This window comes from Corapipo altera, unplaced genomic scaffold (assembly GCF_003945725.1).
Source record: "Corapipo altera isolate COAL_440 unplaced genomic scaffold, ASM394572v1 305, whole genome shotgun sequence".
Lineage (NCBI taxonomy): Eukaryota > Metazoa > Chordata > Aves > Passeriformes > Pipridae > Corapipo > Corapipo altera.
In genome coordinates this window covers 174,936-191,929 of record NW_020885011.1, presented here as the reverse complement: position 1 = coordinate 191,929, position 16,994 = coordinate 174,936, and the positions used below count along the sequence as shown (strand labels likewise).

The 16,994-nt window shown below is 63.6% G+C and overlaps 2 protein-coding genes across 4 annotated transcripts in view; one reads left to right on the top strand and one right to left on the bottom strand.

The window, feature by feature from the left end:
• Positions 1-1,286: 1,286 nt before the first annotated feature.
• Positions 1,287-11,049, top strand: GCGR (glucagon receptor). Of its 3 annotated transcripts, none has more exons than XM_027667555.1 (14): positions 1,287-1,405; positions 7,471-7,629; positions 7,925-8,021; positions 8,217-8,324; positions 8,484-8,605; positions 8,692-8,798; positions 8,889-9,042; positions 9,169-9,328; positions 9,405-9,465; positions 9,695-9,764; positions 9,914-10,002; positions 10,082-10,220; positions 10,326-10,367; positions 10,434-11,049. In XM_027667555.1, exons 2-14 carry the CDS (start codon positions 7,579-7,581, stop codon positions 10,725-10,727), a joined length of 1,494 nt encoding a protein of 497 aa, XP_027523356.1. In that variant the 5' UTR covers positions 1,287-1,405; positions 7,471-7,578; the 3' UTR covers positions 10,728-11,049. The 3 variants fall into 3 exon arrangements, with proteins under 3 accessions (XP_027523356.1, XP_027523358.1, XP_027523357.1); XM_027667557.1 differs by having other exon boundaries at positions 7,870-8,021; XM_027667556.1 differs by having other exon boundaries at positions 7,867-8,021.
• A 4,163-nt stretch (positions 11,050-15,212) lies between these two features.
• MCRIP1 (MAPK regulated corepressor interacting protein 1) overlaps positions 15,213-16,994 on the bottom strand; it is a 14,543-nt gene continuing 12,761 nt past the window's right edge. Inside the window, exons 2-4 of the mRNA XM_027667562.1 lie at positions 16,797-16,918; positions 16,611-16,709; positions 15,213-16,501 (exon numbers count right to left, since the gene is read on the bottom strand). Coding sequence (XP_027523363.1) covers positions 16,437-16,501; positions 16,611-16,709; positions 16,797-16,918 — 286 coding nt within the window. The 3' untranslated portion in view covers positions 15,213-16,436. The remainder of the gene's footprint in view (positions 16,502-16,610; positions 16,710-16,796; positions 16,919-16,994) is intronic.

Genomic DNA, 16,994 nt, shown 5'->3' with positions numbered 1-16,994 from the left:
CTGGGCTGTGGTCCCACCAGCTGCGCTCGCCCCATGCTCCCAGCACGCGCGTACCCTGTCCCCACGTTAGTCATGGCAGCCAAGCTGTGCTGCAGCCACACTGGCAGGACAGTGTGTGCCAGAAACAGCCCGAAGCACGGTGCCCACAGCTGCAGCGCGCTGGCACTGCTTATCTCTGAGCATCAGAGAGCAGAGGGCTGGCAGCAGCCTGTGGCCATCGTCTCCGCACTGGCCACCCCCTGGTCCCACCCTGCCCTGTGCCAGGGCCCCAACAGCTGCCTGCAGGGGTTCCCTCAGGGCACTTCTCTGCTCTGACCCCGGGCAGAGATGGGGGTTGCCAGTCCTCCCCCCACAGTCCCCTCCTGGCCCGGATGGGTGGCAGGGCCACCTCCAGGGAGGCAGCCATGGATCTGCCCCCCTGGCACTGTCAAAGCACCTGCAGGATCCAGCATGGGCTCAGGCTGCTCTGCCCACACCAACGGGGGCTTCCAGCCAGTGGAAGACTCACAGAGCAGGACCCCGGCGGAGGCAGCTCTGGGGACTCCGGGGAACCGGGGTTGGGATGCGTTGGGCTACGGGGGGATAGACTCCGTGTACCTGTGCTGCCACAGCCGGTATGACCACCGCGTCCTGCACGGCCCAAGGTAAATGTGTTTGTGCCGGGGGGCCGGGGCAGGGTAGGCCGCTGGCACCCCCGGGCCGGGGGCTCCCCCGGGCCCCTCTCCAGACCTAGCCAGGAGGGCCCGGGGCGTTGCTCTGTCTGGGCTCTGTTTACCTGCAGTGGGACAGCGGCGGCAAACACTGACCCGTCACCGCCGGCGCCGGCCGGAGCGCGGGTGTTGAGGCGGCTCCAGGCGGCACGGCCGAGATCCGTCCAGGTCCCCAAGGGGCCGAGCAGCCCGCGCTCCCGCGCCGGGGCCACCAGCTCGGGGCACGGCAGGACCGGGGACGCGCTGGGACTGGGGAAACGTCCCGGGGGACGGATCCCCGGCCCGCTCCCCCAGGGTCGGAAAGGTCCAGCTGCCCTCCCCGCTCCGCCCGTATCCGCCGCCGAGCCGGTGCCCGGGAGCAGGGCTGGGCGGGGGACCGGCGGCGGAGACAAACGGCGGCGCCCCCGCAGCTCCCGGGAGCGGCCGTCGGTGATGCGGCGGGCAGCGCCGAGCACTCGGGCGGAGCGGGGGCACCGGACTGCGCCCCCCTTGTGCCGGCAGGAGGAGCGGGGCGGCGGGACGCGACTCCGCGCCCCCGGTCCCTCCCCCCGCCCCGGTCCCTCCCCCCGAGCCGCCACAGCCGCCGCCGCCGCGGCTCCGGCAAAAGTTTTCGCCGGAGCGGCCGAGCGCGCCGGTCTCGGTCCCCGCCGGCTCCGAGATGCGTCCGGGAGTCGCCGCGAGCCCAGCCCCGAGAGGTACGGGGAAGGGGGGAGGAGGGCGGGGAGACCCCATCCCTGCGGGCTGGAGGCTGGAGATGCCGCACGCCCCGTCGCGTGGATGTGGATTCGGGTGACGGCTGCGCATCCCCGGGACCACGAATTGAGCCTCGGGAGACCAGAGCAGCAGCTCCCAGAGCCGCCCCGGTGCTAGGCACCGGCCCCGGGGGTGATGAGTCCCTCGGTGAGGGGTGTCCTGGGCCGGGGGTCGCAGCGGGGCTGGGCCCGCTCCCCACCTGAGCCGCTGCCGCTGGTGTTCCTGTGCAGAGGCGCTGCTGTCGGGCTCACGGCACCCCTGGGCGCTGCCCTGGCTGTGGTGAGCCCCCGGTCAATCATACCAGCCAGGCTCCGACGCGCTCGGAGTATCTCCCAGAGCAGCCCCTCGCCGGGGTGGGACCCACGGGGTCTCACCGCCGTGGGCACAACAGTGCCCGAGGGTCTCTCGTCGAGGGGCAGAAGCAGGAGACACTTTTGACCCTTCCCAGCTCTCCGGGGCTTGCAGAGCCCGGTGTGAGTGCCCTTTGTGACTATGTCCCGAGCTCTGCTGTGTCAACACGGTGTTGGTAAATGGCTTTGTTTAACCAGGACATGTCGGGTATGTGACCTTGCCGTCCTCCTGGTTGCAAGTGCATCTCCAAAACTGCTGCAGGTCCTGTCTGCCCGGCGCTACACTTCCCTCAGGGCGGTGAGGGGAGCAGAGACCGCCGTGCTCAGCCTGGCTCCCCTCACGCCGGACAGGCAGAGGACAGAGCATCCGCTCTGCCCAGCCCTCGCTGTGCACCCCGCAGCGCCGCGCCCCATGCAGCGCCTGCCCCGTGTGTCCTGACCCACACCAAATTCAGTGGTTGCTCCTGTGATTTTGTCTGTGCATCAGGAGGAAAATTTAGGGCCCGCAGGACCCCTCCTCGGCGTGTTAGTGCCGCCCCGGCTGCCAGCTACTGTGCTTCCCACCAATCCCGCTTCTTTCCGCACACTGCGGTGTGGATTTTTTTTGTGTTCTGTTGCCTGGAGAGGGGAGAAGAGAAAAGGCTGAACAGAGAATAGGCAAAATGTGGATTAAAAATAGTTAATGAAAAAATGTGACCGCAAGCCTTGATCCACAGCACAGGGCTGAGACCAACCACCGAGCACAGCCTCTCCATGCACCTCGCTGTGCCAGGCAGGGGCAGGGACAGGGGAAGCCAGACACAGAGGAGATGGGGTGGCAGCTCAACTCCATCCCCCTGTGCTCCTCCACTGCATCCTGCTCTGTCCTGTGTCCCCCATGGCCTCCTGGGACCTGGGGCACATGGCTGTGCACTACAGGCATCAGTGGATGGCTGGGCATATGTGCCCCCTGCCACACCCCTGGCTCACTGGGGCTGGTGGCCAACTGTGCCCAGGGCTGCAGGTGTCTCAGGACAGGAACGGACTCTGCTGGGACCTCTTCACAGATGGGCTGCAATGTCTCTTGTGCACCTGCACCTCAACAGCACAGGGTTTGAGCTCACTCTTCAGGGAGGTGCTGGGAGGTTGTCCCGAGGTCCACAGTGGCTACAATGTTCATTCATGCCACGAGCTGGTCTGGGAAGGCGGATGTGGAGCTCCCAGTGCAGGGGAGCGTATGCATCTCCCTGTCTGCACTGACCTTTTCCCAGGCTTTTCCCAGCCCTGTACCTCCCCTGTGACAGGCTAAGCACACGTGTAACACTGTGTCTCTCGTGCTTTTTTGTGTTTCATGGGCTTTTGTGCAACGTGATGAACAAAACCACCCCTTTCCCTGAGCCAGGGACAAGCTGCTGTGTGGCTCAGCATCCCCTTGCCAGAGCCAGCTGGGCAGCAAGGTCATCTGGCCTCTGCCCTCGTGTGCCGGAAGACCACAGTCCCTCTTTGGTACTGGGCAGGTGCCCCTGTCCATGCCTGGAGGCAGCTGGGGGGTCGTGGAGGTGATGCAAAAAGCATTTCTCCTGTTTGCATCCTGTACTGCTGTTGACGAAAATACTGTCAGGGCTGGTTTGGGTTTTCTTGGTCCAAGATGACACAGAATCCGACATCGCTGGTGCCTGGTGACGTTGGCTCTCTCTATGTGCCACTGCTCAGGGCTTCCACAATCACGTAGCTCTGTGCAAACAAGCCATGGTCTTGCAGCACGAGGGCTGCTCCAGGCAGCTCAGCTCCTCCTCTGTGGCCAAAGTTCCTGGTACTCAGTTCTCAGAGAAGGACTCCCACTCCCACTGAGTGGGAGACATCCCCTAGATTGGGGCAGGGACATAGGCAGAGATAGTGCAGGTCAGACCTCCTGGGCCTCCCTGCCCTGGCTGTCTCCCCTCGCCCTTGCCCCGCTTGCCACGGTCTTGGGTAGAAAGTGGAGCAGCATCTGCAGGGCCAGACTGGTGCTGGCATTGCATCAGCTCTGGCCCGGCACTGTCCCCTCCCCTGCCAAGTGCCGAAGCCCCTGCCGTGCTGGCGTGTAGCTCCAGGCTCAAAGCCAAGCCAGCCGTGGAAAGCACTGCATTAGCGCACGGGGGGCTAATCCCTGTGTCCAGAGGGCACACAGCCACCCCCGCTGCCTCCGAGCCAGTGGGGCTGTGCCAGGTGCAGGGCTGTGCTCGTGAGGAGGCCAGGTGCCCATTCCACTGGGGAGGCAAGAGTCCCGTGGGGGCACCAGGCTTTGGGGGGCAGTGTCAACTTCACAGTGCTTGTGCAGGGCCATGGTTGTGCTAAGGCACTCTCAGGTCATGTTGTAAATGCCCATGAGTGTCCCATGGGGGCTCACCAAACCACTGATCCGTGTGGCAATAGACCACAGTGATCCCAGATGTGGAGCTCGTTCCCTCACACGTGCGATGGCAGCAGCGCTGGAGGGGCTGAGGGGCAAAAATCCCAGGGGAAACCAACCAGGGTGGGATGAGGAGAGAGTCTCTCCCCAGGGAGGCCTGGGCACTTAACTGACTGGGGGGGTCCACGGTGGTACAGAGCTGCTGCAGGGCAGCATGGGGTCTTTGCATCCACCAGTGGGGAACAAAATCCTAACACAAGCCTTTTCCCATCTGTTCCCTGTCTTGGTGCAATACCATGGCCATAGTGCACCCAGGTCCTTGACTCGCCCCATACTCTGCCCAAGCTGCACACCCTGCCCCCTGCCTCCTGAGCATGCCAGGGCCAATGGTGGCCACCATGGGTCACTGGTCAGCCAGGAGTCACAGGGACACCAGTTAAAGGGGAAGGGGGTCCTTGCTTTGCCCATACAGCTGTAGAGGTTGGCACCACTGGCTGGGGAAGGGCTCAGTGCACAAACACAGACACCGCTGACAGCCCCACTCCCCCTACCCTGAGGGCAGATGATGATGCCTGTGTTGACCCCTCTGGCCCCCAGCACTGGGGCTGCCAGCACGGCCCCTTCCCTGCCTATGCTCAGCTGTGTCAGAGTTGGCTCCTTGTTCCTGCTCTGCCATCGTGGGCACGAGATCTCTCCTTCACTCCTGTGGCAGTGGAGCCTTGCCGGGTGTTTGCAGCCCATGCTCCACAGGGGTCAGCAGCCACAGAGCTGTGACATGGGGACATGCCACATTGTCAACACCAGTGTGGGGTGAAAGTACCTTCCACACACACTGTCATGCGCTTCAGCCCCTCAGAGGCACCCACTCACAAGTCAGGCACCCTCCACCCAGCACCCACAACCTGGTGTAGTGGGGGGCTCCCCAAAGACTGGCCCTGGCTGGGAACAAGGTGCCAGGGCAGGGAATGTGGTACTGAGAGTCAGTTGGGCATGGCAGGGTGAGAGAAAGTGGTGGGTGATGTGGGACCACGTCCCTCCCGTGGTGCTGCCTCTGGCACCCAGGACGTGGCTGAGAGGAGCCTCTGGCACTGGTAGCAAGGGCATGTCCAGTTGGCAGAGTCACTGCTCTGAGCACTGTGGGTACTGCTGCTGGGCAGTACCAGCTCCCAGGTGGTGCTGCCAGTGGTCCTGGGCTCCCTACACCCTGCTGTTCTACCACACAGAGCCACTGCTCCCTCCCTGGCACTGCCCACCACACAGCACACTCACATCTCTGCTGGAAAGAGCCCCTGTCTGTGCTCCCTGCAAGGCAGTGGAGCTGTGGGGGCCCCCCACCTAATGGGGCGTGGGTGTCCAGTGCAGTGCCGTGGCTGCACAGTGCCATGGGCAGCTGGGGCAAAGGGCCTGGGCAGGGTGAGGAGGGAGCCCCGTGCCGTGGCAAGGAGCGTGACTGGCCCTTGTGCCAGGACCCCTCACCCAGTGCAGTCTGCCCGGCTTGGCCACAGCAGGGCCAGGGGCCGGGGAGTGGCTGCCAGCTGGGGGAGTCCAGGGCAGAGGCCTCCCCGCTGCTAAATCCCACTGCAGCAGCTAAAAATAGCGACACCTCTGCCCCAAAGCTGCTCCCCAGCCACTCAGAGGGGCTGGCAGCGAGTCGCTGTAACCCACGCGCCTGGAGAAGCGTTCCCAGCTGGGGCAGGGATGGATGCTCGGCCAGGGATGGGCACCAGCACCTTCCATGGGGTCGGGACGTGAGCACTGGTGGGATGGGGTAGGTGGGGTTGATGTTGTGGGGCTGGGGGTGGGACAAGGACAGGGATACTGTCATGGGGGAAAGGGACAGGGATCCTAGGGTGGGGATGGGAGAAGGACTAGGACAAGGATGCTGGTGTGGGGACAGGTTTGCTGGGGGATGCTGAGGGGGATGACACAAGGATAGGGATGCTGACATGGTCAGGTGGCCAGTGGGCACCCACCAAAGGTCACCGTTCCCAGAGGCCACCCAGTGAGGACTGTCCCAGGAGACAGTTCCCTCTGTCCTGGGACTGGCTAAATAAGGCCATTGCAGGTCCTGCTCCTCAAGCTGCGTCTGGAGCTCCATGTGCTGATTAATGAGCTGCTCCAGCAACCACTTGCGACATGGTGAGTGGGTCTGCCCTGGTGGAGGAAACACGACTTTCCCAGGGATAAAAATAGGCACAGGCAGAGTGGCGAGCCCTGGGAGCAGGGCTGGTCAGGGAGCACAACACTCCGGCTGGTGCCCGGGGGGAGCGCAGGGGCCAGGGGCGATGCCAGATTGTCTGTGGTGGCACCGGCACTGCTGTCCCTCCCGTCCCCCACAGCTCAGCTGCCCTCACCCCTCAAAGCCGTGCCATGCCGTGGGGCTGCTGCCAGAATGGCCCCTTGTGGGAAGAGCCAAAATAACGCTCAGGAGCCCCATAACCGGCTTAGGGGGATGGAGGGAATTACAGCACCTCGTGAGCCGGGGTCTGTGCAGAGCACTTGGGCGCCGTGTCAGACAAGGCCCCACATCATTGCAGGAGCTTGGGGCAATGAAGGCACAGCGGCACAGCCCAGCTGAGCTGGTCCCAGAGCCAAGGCAGCCCCACAAGCTGGGATCCCTGTGGGTTAACAGCCAACCTCTGTCCCCATCCCTGCGTGGCCCCGTGCTGTTGGTGGCTCCCTGTCCACCTCCATCCTGGATAGGTGCTGCTGCAAGGCCATGGCTGAGTGCCCCGAGGGCTGCCCTGCGGCATGAGAGTCGATGGGAAGGGGGGAGCCCAGGTGCTGGCCCCCACCTGAGAGCGTGCTCAGGTGTGGGGAGGGGTCCTTCTGCCATGGGGGCCCTGCACTCTCAGAGCTTAGCACTGATGTACAGCTGGGCACCAGCACCAGTGTGGGGTGGCACAAGCCTGGGTCACCTCTGGGCGTCTGGAGGCAGTGCTGCCATGGGGCACCAGAGTCTGCCCTGCTCAGAGGTTGTAATGTCCTGTATATGGCTGCGCTTTGGCTGCACAGGGGTTGGGGTTGGCTTAATGAGCAGAGAGGCCACATGGCCACAGTCCCAGTGCCATCTTGGGGAGGAATAAGCAGGTACTTGGTGGGAAAATGCAGGAACAAGCAGCTGAATGTGAATGCCAGACAGGGTCAGATGAGGACTGGGAAAGGTGAATGGGGCTGTGACTGGGCCAGCCCTGTGCTGGTGTGGCCCCCTCCCACCTCACCTGCCCCCAGATCCACGTCCCCCAGCTCTGCCCTGAGAGTCCCTGTGACCAGGTGTCTCACACAGGATCACCCACGTGCCAAGGCCGTCACCGCCGGGGTGGAGAAGCTGCTGAGGGCTGGTAGGAGGCCGGGCACCCTGCACTGCACCCCATGCGTGTGACCCAGAGGAGGGATGTCCCAGCCACATCTTCTCACCCTCCCGCTGCTGCTGCTCTGCTGCCAGGTAAGGATGGGCTGTCCCACACTACAGTGCTCTGCCCCATGCCCAGCTCGCTGCACACCCTGGGCTGCGACTGATCCACCCCTGCCCACCACGGCCCCTCACCATGGCGGGCACTGCAGCAACTGATGCCCTTTCCTGCCCGCCCTGCCATCCACATGACATAGTGTGGCATGGCACAGAGTGTTAGCCTGCACTCATTTGTGGCTGTCCCAAAGCTGGGGTCACTGCCTGTTACAGCAGGGCAGCCCCTGTGGGCAGGATGCGGGTGACAGGTGACACTTCCTGGTGCCCCCAGGGCCCCTCTGCCCAGATCACGGATAACCTCTTTGAGAAATGGACTGCGTACAGAGAGGAGTGCCAGCACAACATGAGCCGCCTGCCTGCGCCCACAGGTCAGTGCCCATGGGGGGCCAGCAGGGTTCTCGTGGGATGGGATGGGGACAGGGGGGCTCCCACTGAGATGGGGATGGGGCAGAAAAGCCAGCACAGGGTCCAAACAGGACAGGGACAGAGCAGGGGGCTAGTGGGGGATCCTGATGTCCAGGGAGGGTGAGGCCAAGGCGCTGCCATCTCCTATCCTGTTGCAGAGCTGGTCTGTAACCGCACCTTTGACAAGTTCTCGTGTTGGCCTGACACCGCACCCAACAGCACGGCCAGCGTGCCCTGCCCCTGGTTCCTGCCCTGGTACCACAAAGGTAAGAGCTGGCAGGCACGTGCTCCTGTGTGGTGTGTGCACACATACGTGTGCATGTGCTGCTGCAGGTGCTCGTGCCTGTGCTGGCGCACGGTGCCTGTGTGTGTGTGTGTGTGTGTGTGTGTGTGCCAGCACACCCCACCACCCCCTGCCCTCACAGTGAAGCACAGACACGTCTTCAAGACCTGCGGGCCGGACGGGCAGTGGGTGACGGGGCCGCAGGGACAGTCCCTGCGTGATGCCACACAGTGCCAGCAGGATGATGAGGAGATAAATGCACAGGTGGGCAGAGCTGGGCAGCAGGGGTGCAGGGGTCCCTGCCTGCCCCCCTGCCTGCCCCTGCCCTTACTTGCTCCCTCCTCTTCCAGGAAAAATTTGCCAAGACCTATGGCAGCTTCAAGGTGATGTACACCGTGGGCTACTCCATGTCCCTGTGCGCGCTGCTGCTCGCCCTGGCCCTGCTGCTGGGCTTCAGGTGGGGACGTGGGCACGGCCGCCCTCAGAGTGGGCAGGTGGAGACTGAGGGTCTGTGTGCGGGCACTGACAGCAGACCCTGCATCCACAGCAAGCTGCACTGCATGAGGAACTATATCCACATGAACCTCTTCGCCTCCTTCATCCTGAAGGGTGTCTCCGTGCTGGTCATTGACGCCCTGCTCAAGACCCACTACAGCGACAAGATCGACGGTTACAGCGTGCAAGTCTGGCTGAGTGACGAGGTCAGTGCTGGTGGGGCAGGGGTGGAGGCTGGTGGGGCTGGTGGGGCTGGGGACTGGTGGCACTGGTGAGGCTGGGGGCACAGGCACACACAGAGGCAGTGCTGCAGCCCTGACCTCTGTCCACAGGCAGCCGCAGGCTGCCGGGCAGCCACAGTTTTCATGCAGTATGGCATTGTGGCCAACTACTGCTGGCTGCTGGTGGAGGGCATCTACCTGCACAATCTGCTGGTGGTGGCTGTTTTCTCCGAGAGGAGCTACTTCACCCTCTACCTGTGCATTGGCTGGGGTGAGTTTGCATGGCCTGGCCCCCCTGACCCTGTCCCCTGCCATGCCTCACCTGCCACCTGCCCACCTCCCCTCAGGGGCACCCGTGCTGTTCCTCATCCCCTGGGTCGTTGTGAAGTTCCTCTACGAAAACATCCAGTGAGTATCAGCCGCTGACAGTGGCTGAGGAAACACAGGGCACAGTGGGTGTGTGTGGGACTGTGGGGATGTTGTGATGGCCCCGGAGAGGCTCCACACCACTGCCCATGCAAAGGGCAGGGTGCCTGCCCGTGGTGCTTGCTCAGCCAGGGCTGCCAATGCCACACCAGACTCTAGCAGCCACCTGGTCAAGGGGCTTCCTGGCAGTCCCCATCCCTCCCCTCTGCAGGTGCTGGTCCACTAACAACAACATGGGCTTCTGGTGGATCCTTCGCTTCCCCGTGTTCCTGGCCATCCTGGTGAGCCCATCACAGCCCCTCACTTGGTGTCTCAGCATCTCTTTTGCAAGCCCTGAACAGCTGTGAGAGAGGCTGCCCAGGGCAGGGGGACAGAGCTGTCCTGCCTGCCCTTGCCCCTGCCCCTCATGGCCCACTCCATTCCATTGCAGATCAACTTCTTCATCTTCATCCGCATCATCCAGATCCTTGTCTCCAAGCTCCGTGCGCACCAGATGCGCTACACTGACTACAAGTTTAGGTGGGCGCTGGGCATGGCCCACCCTGTGTGCCCGCAGCACACACGCCTGTGCGTCCACCTCGTGACCCCTGTCCCCCAGGCTGGCCAAGTCCACGCTGACGCTGATCCCGCTGCTGGGCATCCACGAGGTGGTCTTCGCCTTCGTCACAGATGAGCACGCCCAGGGCACACTGCGCTATGTCAAGCTCTTCTTTGACCTCTTCCTGAGCTCCTTCCAGGTGAGCCCAGCCTGTGCAGGACCAGCCTTCTGTGGGGACTCAGTCTCGGTAGGGACCAGATTGGGGTCTGGCTGTGTGCCTCACACCTCTCCTCCCTCCACCCAGGGGATGCTGGTGGCCATTCTCTACTGCTTTGTCAATAAGGAGGTGAGTAGGACAGCAGGGGCAGGGGCAGTAGGGGTGCTGGGTTATGCTGATGGCATCTACCCACAGGTGCAGGCAGAGCTGTTGAAGCGATGGCAGCGCTGGAAGCTGGGGAGGGACCTGGCTGAGGAGTACAGGCACACCTACAGCCACGCACCCAGCGCCCGCAACGGCGCCGGCAGCGCCTGCGAGAAGCACCAGCTGGTGAGCGGCTGCACCAACGGGCTGGGGCACAGCCCGGCCCCTCACCCCGGCTCCCACCGCCCCGAGAGGAGCGGGCGCGGTACCGCTGAGCACCTCGCCCTGGGAGATCGCCACCACTGCTACGAGTTCCCTGAGACCACGGCCGAGAGCCACTTCTGAGCCCACGGCCAGACGGGAGGGCTGTGCTGAGCCAGTGGCGCCGTCGTCCCCTGCCCTGTCCTCCCCAGGTGCTGGCAGGCACCGGGACCCGCCGGCCCGGTGAGGGTGCTGCGCTGAGCGCGTGGACAATGGACACAATGGGGCAGGCGAGTGGGACCTGGACCTCGACCTCTGGGGTGGGATCTGTGGGGCTGGGGGGGCTGGGGGTGGGAGTTTGTCCTGTGGTGCTGCCCTCGTGCGCCTTTGAGTCCCTGTGCACAGTGCTGTAATTTATCTGTCCTATCTGTAAATAGGTGTGGGCCCGTGCTGGGCTGCAGGGCCAGCTCTGCGTGTGCCTCTCTGTGGGGTGTGGGGACTGGGGACTCCAGGGACATCAGACACATTGGGACTGTGCTCCCACTAGCACCCACGGGTGATGGCCGCAGCCACGGACTGGGAGCTGGGCCACTTGGCAGGGATGAGCTGCACCAGAAGACAGACCCACTGCCCGCCCTGCTGCCTCCAGCCCCACTGCCTGCCCCATGGCCCTGCACAGAGGAGAGGGGCAGACATGCAGCAGCAGCCACTGCAGTGCTGCCGGCCGAGGCTCCAGCTCCCCCAGCACGCGCTCTCCTCTGGCTGCTAATCGGCTCTGTCCTTTCGCTGCCAGGAGCCCTTAATTAAATCATTTGGCTCTGCCCACGGCACCCCCGCTCTCCCGGGAGCCGGCCCAGCCCACGGCCGGGCAGCAGCCACCGGCAGCAGCGCTGAGTGCCGTGAGCAGCAGTGGAGTGTGGGGCTGAGGGACCCCTGTGCCAGTGGGCCAGGCTGGCCAGGGCAGGGAGGGGGCACAGCGGTGCCCTAAGAGGCTTGTGCCGTGCACATGAGCGCTAAGCCCGGATGCCACAGCTTTGGGCACCACAATCGCCTGGTGTGTGGGGATTAGGCAGGTGCTGCTCCCTTGCTGGGGTCACTGTGCCTGAGGGTGACAACTGCCCTGCTGTGACCCCTGCTGCCCATGGCCCTGGGCATGGGCACTGCCCATTACCCATGACACTGCTACACCTGGCCCCAAGCGCTCCATGGTTCCAGGCCCCACACGCAGCCCGGTGCAGGGGATGTGCTGAGTGGCGGGTGAGAGTTGGATCTGCGCCCCGGCAGCCCCAGCAGCACCACACAGTAAACAGCAGCTCTGGGTGGGCAGCCACCCTCTCGCTAAGTCCCACCCTGCCCCAGCATCACCCGCACCCCATGGCCACAGCAGCGCCGCCCAGGCCAGCCAGCACAAGGAACAGCAGGAGCCACGCTGTCTGCGGGGGGTGGTGGGGGTCCCAGACCACGGTAAGGCATCAGCGGGGGTGGTGGGGCACGAGGAGGGCAGCTGTGGCCCCGGCCATGAAGCACTTGGCTCCGGCAGCAGCACCCGGCCCAGCACGCAGTAATTTTCCTCTGTTTACTCGACAACTCACTGTCTGTCCCAGCTGAATGGGACCCAGTGCCCAGGGGCCATTGCAGCACTGGCAGTGGGAATGTGCACAGCAGGGATGGGGGCAGAGGGGCTGGGCTGTGGGGCTGGAGCGCTGTGGCAGCAGCACTGAGTGGGCAAGGTGAGTGGAACATAGGGGCTGGGGTCTGCCCAGGCCCCCAGGTGCAGGAATGGGGACAGGGATAGAGAGGGGGACAGGGACCACCCTGCTCAGAGCCACAGTACCAGAGTGGCCAGAGCAGCCGCGTGGAGCCACTGGCCCCAATGGCCACTGCCGTCACTGCGGCCTCCTGACGTGGTAACGAGCCTAATTGAGGCAAATTGCTGGAGCACGAACAGTTTCTGGGAAGGTAAATATGGTCATGGCGCGGTGCCGGGCCCTGCGCCTGTTGCTCCAGTGTTGCTGTGGCAACACCCTGCTGTCGACCCCCAATGCCCCGCTGGGACCAGGCTTGTCCCACAGCACTGGGGACAGGGGGATCTCCAGATCCTGCCCAGGAAGGGTGGTTCCATGTGTGCTACACAATGACAAGACCCCCCAGTGACTCCAAGCCAGCCCCAGCCTATGGGGTGTCCTGTGGCAACATCCTGCATCCCCTGGTGCTGAGGGACAGCCCCATGTCCCACGGTGCCTGGTGCCCATCAGCCCCGAGCAGGGACAGTGTCTGCTGATGGCTGGGAGCCCCGTGCAAGCACCCAATGTCTGCCTGTGCCAGGGCACATCCAACAGCACCTGCACCAGCCAGGTGTGCCCCACAGCCGGGCACTGCCTGTGCCACAGGGCTGAGCCTGCAACCCCATGCCCTGGTCACCTCCCACAGAGCCATATGAGCTGGCCAGCAGCTTCCCAGTATCCACAGACCCCTCGTGACAGCTGGGCTGGGAGGCATCTGGGATTGCCCTGGGATCCCCCTGGGAGTGGGGCCAGCCCCAGCCCGAGGACCCAGCTCCCACAGGACTGTGGCAATGTCCTCTCTCATCACTGCTGGAACAGAACCCCTCCCTGCCATGGCCTGGCAGTGCCAACAGTGGTGTCACCCATGTCCACCCTGACTGCTAGCACCCAAGGGCATCCCCACCCCAGGGTACAGCCTGGGCATGCTCACACATGCTCACACATGCACACACACGCACACACACGCACACATGCATGCGCACACATGCATAGATGTACACACACACAAAACACGTACACACATAGCAGTCACACACACACACACACAAAACATGTACACACACAGCATTCACATTCACACACACACACACACAAAACATGTACACACACAGCATTCACACATGCACACACACGCACACGTGTGGGCACAGCCCTCAGCTGCCCAGCAGGAGCTGCCCGTTCCCGGTGCCCAGTGGGACAAAGGCACTGCCACCAGCCTGGCCAGACTCACAGGATGGTCTGGGTGCAAAGGGACCTTTAAAGGTCCTTGGGTCCAGCACCCACAGTGAGCACAAACACCTGCCCCAGACCAGGTTGCTCAGAGCCCTGTCCAGCCCGATGCTGTTCCCAGGGATGGGCCATGCACCATCTCTCCAGGCAGCCCACGCCACTGTCTCACCACCCTCAGTGCAGAGACTCCACAGAGACCACACGGCCACGGTGCCAGTCCCTGCCTGTGGGGCTCAGCCCAGGGCAACGAACAGGGCCAGGGGAGTTCCTCGCCTCTGAGCCAGTGGCCCAAACACTGCCACCCCAGCCATTGCCCCCCTGGCACAGCCGGGCACCCCAGGCAGTGCCCCCTGCCCCAGCACAGCCAGGCACCCCAGGGCACGGTGCCTTACAGGAGAACTCCCACTTTATGAAGGGAATTGAGCACCACAAATTGGTCTGCAAAGTCGATTCTGCCTGCTGCCGGGCCTCTTCCCACTGCCTAATTCAATGACAAACACGTTCCTCTCCTCCTCCCACCCTTTAATCTAATGAAGAGCACCGTGTCCAAGGCACAGGGAAATAAACCCTGCCGAGGCCGATTTTTATAAGTAAACAGCTTGATTTCTCTGGCCTGCGGCCTCACCCCTTGCAGGGGCACCCCCCGCACCTCCCCCAACTGTGTCACTGCCCTCACCCTGTGTTTTGGTATCAGTCTTTATAAAAATCTCCTGTTTATAGAATGAGTTTTGTACATTTCATTAGAGCTCAAGTGGCTGTTTTGCCTCTGGCTTTACTGTGCCCAAGCTGAGAGGAAAACAAGGCAGAGGCTGGTGAGGCTGCAGGACCCACGTGTGCCCCTGGGGGCCCCACTGCAGCCCCCGGGACAGCCTCAGGTCTGAGTGCCCAGACACGGGGGTGGTGCTGGGCTTTGTGGCAGATGGACAGTAGCCTGCCTGGCCCAGGGGTGGGCACCACACTCAGCTGGGATGGGTCCCCCTTCCCATCCCCTTGGGACACATGGACACAGCTCTGGACATACACAGGGCTTCAAGCCAGTTCTGCTGGCCTGTCAGGCTCCCCAAACATGGGGAACATCACCAGAACAGGTGGAGAGGGGCTGTGACAGTGACAACTGTCACCTCCCGACCCCACTGTCTGTGGCTGCAGGTACACAGTGCCTGGGGTAGCTCCGGTGACAACAGGGGCTGAGTTCTCATCCCACCGTGCTGGAATCAGGCAGCAGCCCCAGGAATGTTTTGGTGATGGGAGGTAAACAGGGTCATGGCAAGCGTCGAGATGCACGCGAGCAGAAATTCTAGCAATGCTAAGTATAGCTTAAATGCCATTAAAGCAGGAGAGGGAAGAGGATACAAGGGTATTAATAGTCTCAACATTTAAATCCTGGGTGCAGCAACAGCTCCTGGGATGCTGGGTGCCTGGAGCGCTGCCCGAGCCCAAGGGCATTGTGCTGCCAGCACGCAGTGCCCGCTGCACCTGCCCATGGGGAAATCAACAGCCCCAGCAAGTGCGAGGCCAGGGCCCCTCTGCGGAAAATAAACACAGATCAGAGGCAGCTCCTGCTCTCTGCCCCCCATCCCCAGCACAAGGAGCAGGGCCAGGCCGCAGCACCACATCGACGCAGCCCCAAAAGGACACCAGCGTTTATTTACAACACTCCTCAAGTGACAGACCACGGAGAGAAAGGAAAGGGAACAGCACAGCTTAAAGACTCAACAAAGGAAAGGTACTGGCAGCCCCCACTGGCAGCCCCCAGTCCCCGCAGCCCTCCCGCAGCCGCTGGCACTGGGCAGGCCCGGCGGCCCCATCCCTGCTGGCCTGGAGCACGGACAGGCAGGGGGCCGCCGCCTCCCCAGGGAGTGGCCCTGTGGCTCAGGTGGGCAAGGGTGGCACAGTTGCTCTCCCCAGCTCAGGCAATGATGCAGGAACCACCTGAGCCCTGCCAGGAGCGAGGGGCCCAAGGAAGGCCCCTCAGCACGGTTCCACCGCCTACGGCCCCCAGGGCGAGCTATGGGGCCAGGTCTCTTCCAAGGGTGTGTATCTGGAAAATGGTGTTGGTACAAAACTGCAGCGCTGCTGGGGCGAGGAGCCCCCGAGCCTCACTCCGTGCAGCCCCACAGCTGCTGCCTCCCGTGGGGCTGCTGAGGCACCGAGGCCAGGGGGCTGCAGGTGCCTCGGGTCCCTCTGAGCACCTCTCAGGCACCTGAGGCGGGACACCACATCTCTTTCCACCTGCAGGGAGGGGAACAACCCCCCCTCAAGCACCACAGGGATCTTGGCCTGCTCTAAGCACACGGAAAATCCAGCCTCGGATGTGGCCCATGTGCTCCGGCAGCCCAGGTAGCAACTTGCTGCCACAGTGGAGCTAGGAGCAGCCTGGCTGCAGCCTGCCCAGCCCTGAACTGCACAGGCAGGCTGGATGAGGCACAGGGAAAGACCCGACTGTCCTTTTTGCCCACATCCCACCCCAGCAGCTGCGGGGCCTTGGTGCACAGACCTGGTGCTGCCCATCCGCTCAGCCCAGCCCTGCCCGGCGCCCGGGGCAGCGGCGGAAGGGGAACGGGAGATCGGGGAGCTCAGTGTGAAGGGAGGAAGGACAGTTTGAGGCCAAAGAAAGCTATGAGTGGGGGACTGGAATCCTTTGCAACAGGCTCTGGGCAGCCTTGGTAAGCCGCTGAGCATCCTCGACCTCAGGCAGCTTCAGAGCCAGCCCCAAAGCTGACTGGCTCTCCCGTGAGCTTTTGGGAGCACAGACCAGAGGAGGAAATCAACACAAAATTTCAACTTAAATCTGCTTGAGGACCTTAGGAGAGCAGCCGATCCACAGGGAGGATCCGCCTTAGGACTTCTTTGCATCCTGTGTGTTCCTTCTCTTCAGATCACCCAGGTCGACGGGTTTAAACGCTGCAGGGGAGACAGGAAGAGACTTTGGCGGCAGAGGCAATGTAGCCCCCGCCCAGCCCGCGCAGCCCCCGGGCCGTCACAGCCAGGGTGGTGCACGCTGCCCCCGCACCTTTCAGGCTGGGGTTCGGCATCTTCTCCACGTACTCCTCGACCAGGCCGCGCTCGGAGCCCATCTGGCTGCGCAGGTCGCGCTCCACGCACTGCCAGGCTGCGGGGATAGGGACAGGGGCCGCTCGCCTCGGCCGCGCCACGCCCCCCGCGCCCCCCTCCGCCCAGCGGCCCCCGCCCCGCTCACCCTCGTAGATGAAGCGCACGTTCTCCTCGTGGGCCGGCGTGAAGATCTCGCTGCCGGCGCCGGGGGAGCGCGGGCCGCCGCTCCGCTTCCCGTTGTACACCACTCGGGACACGGGGGAGCTGCGGGCGGAGCGCGAGGGGGCTGAGCCGGGCCCGGGGCCGCGCTGGGCCCGGGGCCGGGCGGGACTCACCTGGCCAT

Bases quoted from the DNA above. Each gene is read 5' to 3' on its own strand.
- GCGR (XM_027667555.1), top strand. From the start codon at position 7,579: ATGTCCCAGCCACATCTTCTCACCCTCCCGCTGCTGCTGCTCTGCTGC. The intron at 7,630-7,924 runs GTAAGGATGGGC...TGGTGCCCCCAG, and splicing joins TGCTGCTGCTCTGCTGCCAG to GGCCCCTCTGCCCAGATCAC. The intron at 8,606-8,691 runs GTGGGCAGAGCT...CTCCTCTTCCAG, and splicing joins ATGAGGAGATAAATGCACAG to GAAAAATTTGCCAAGACCTA.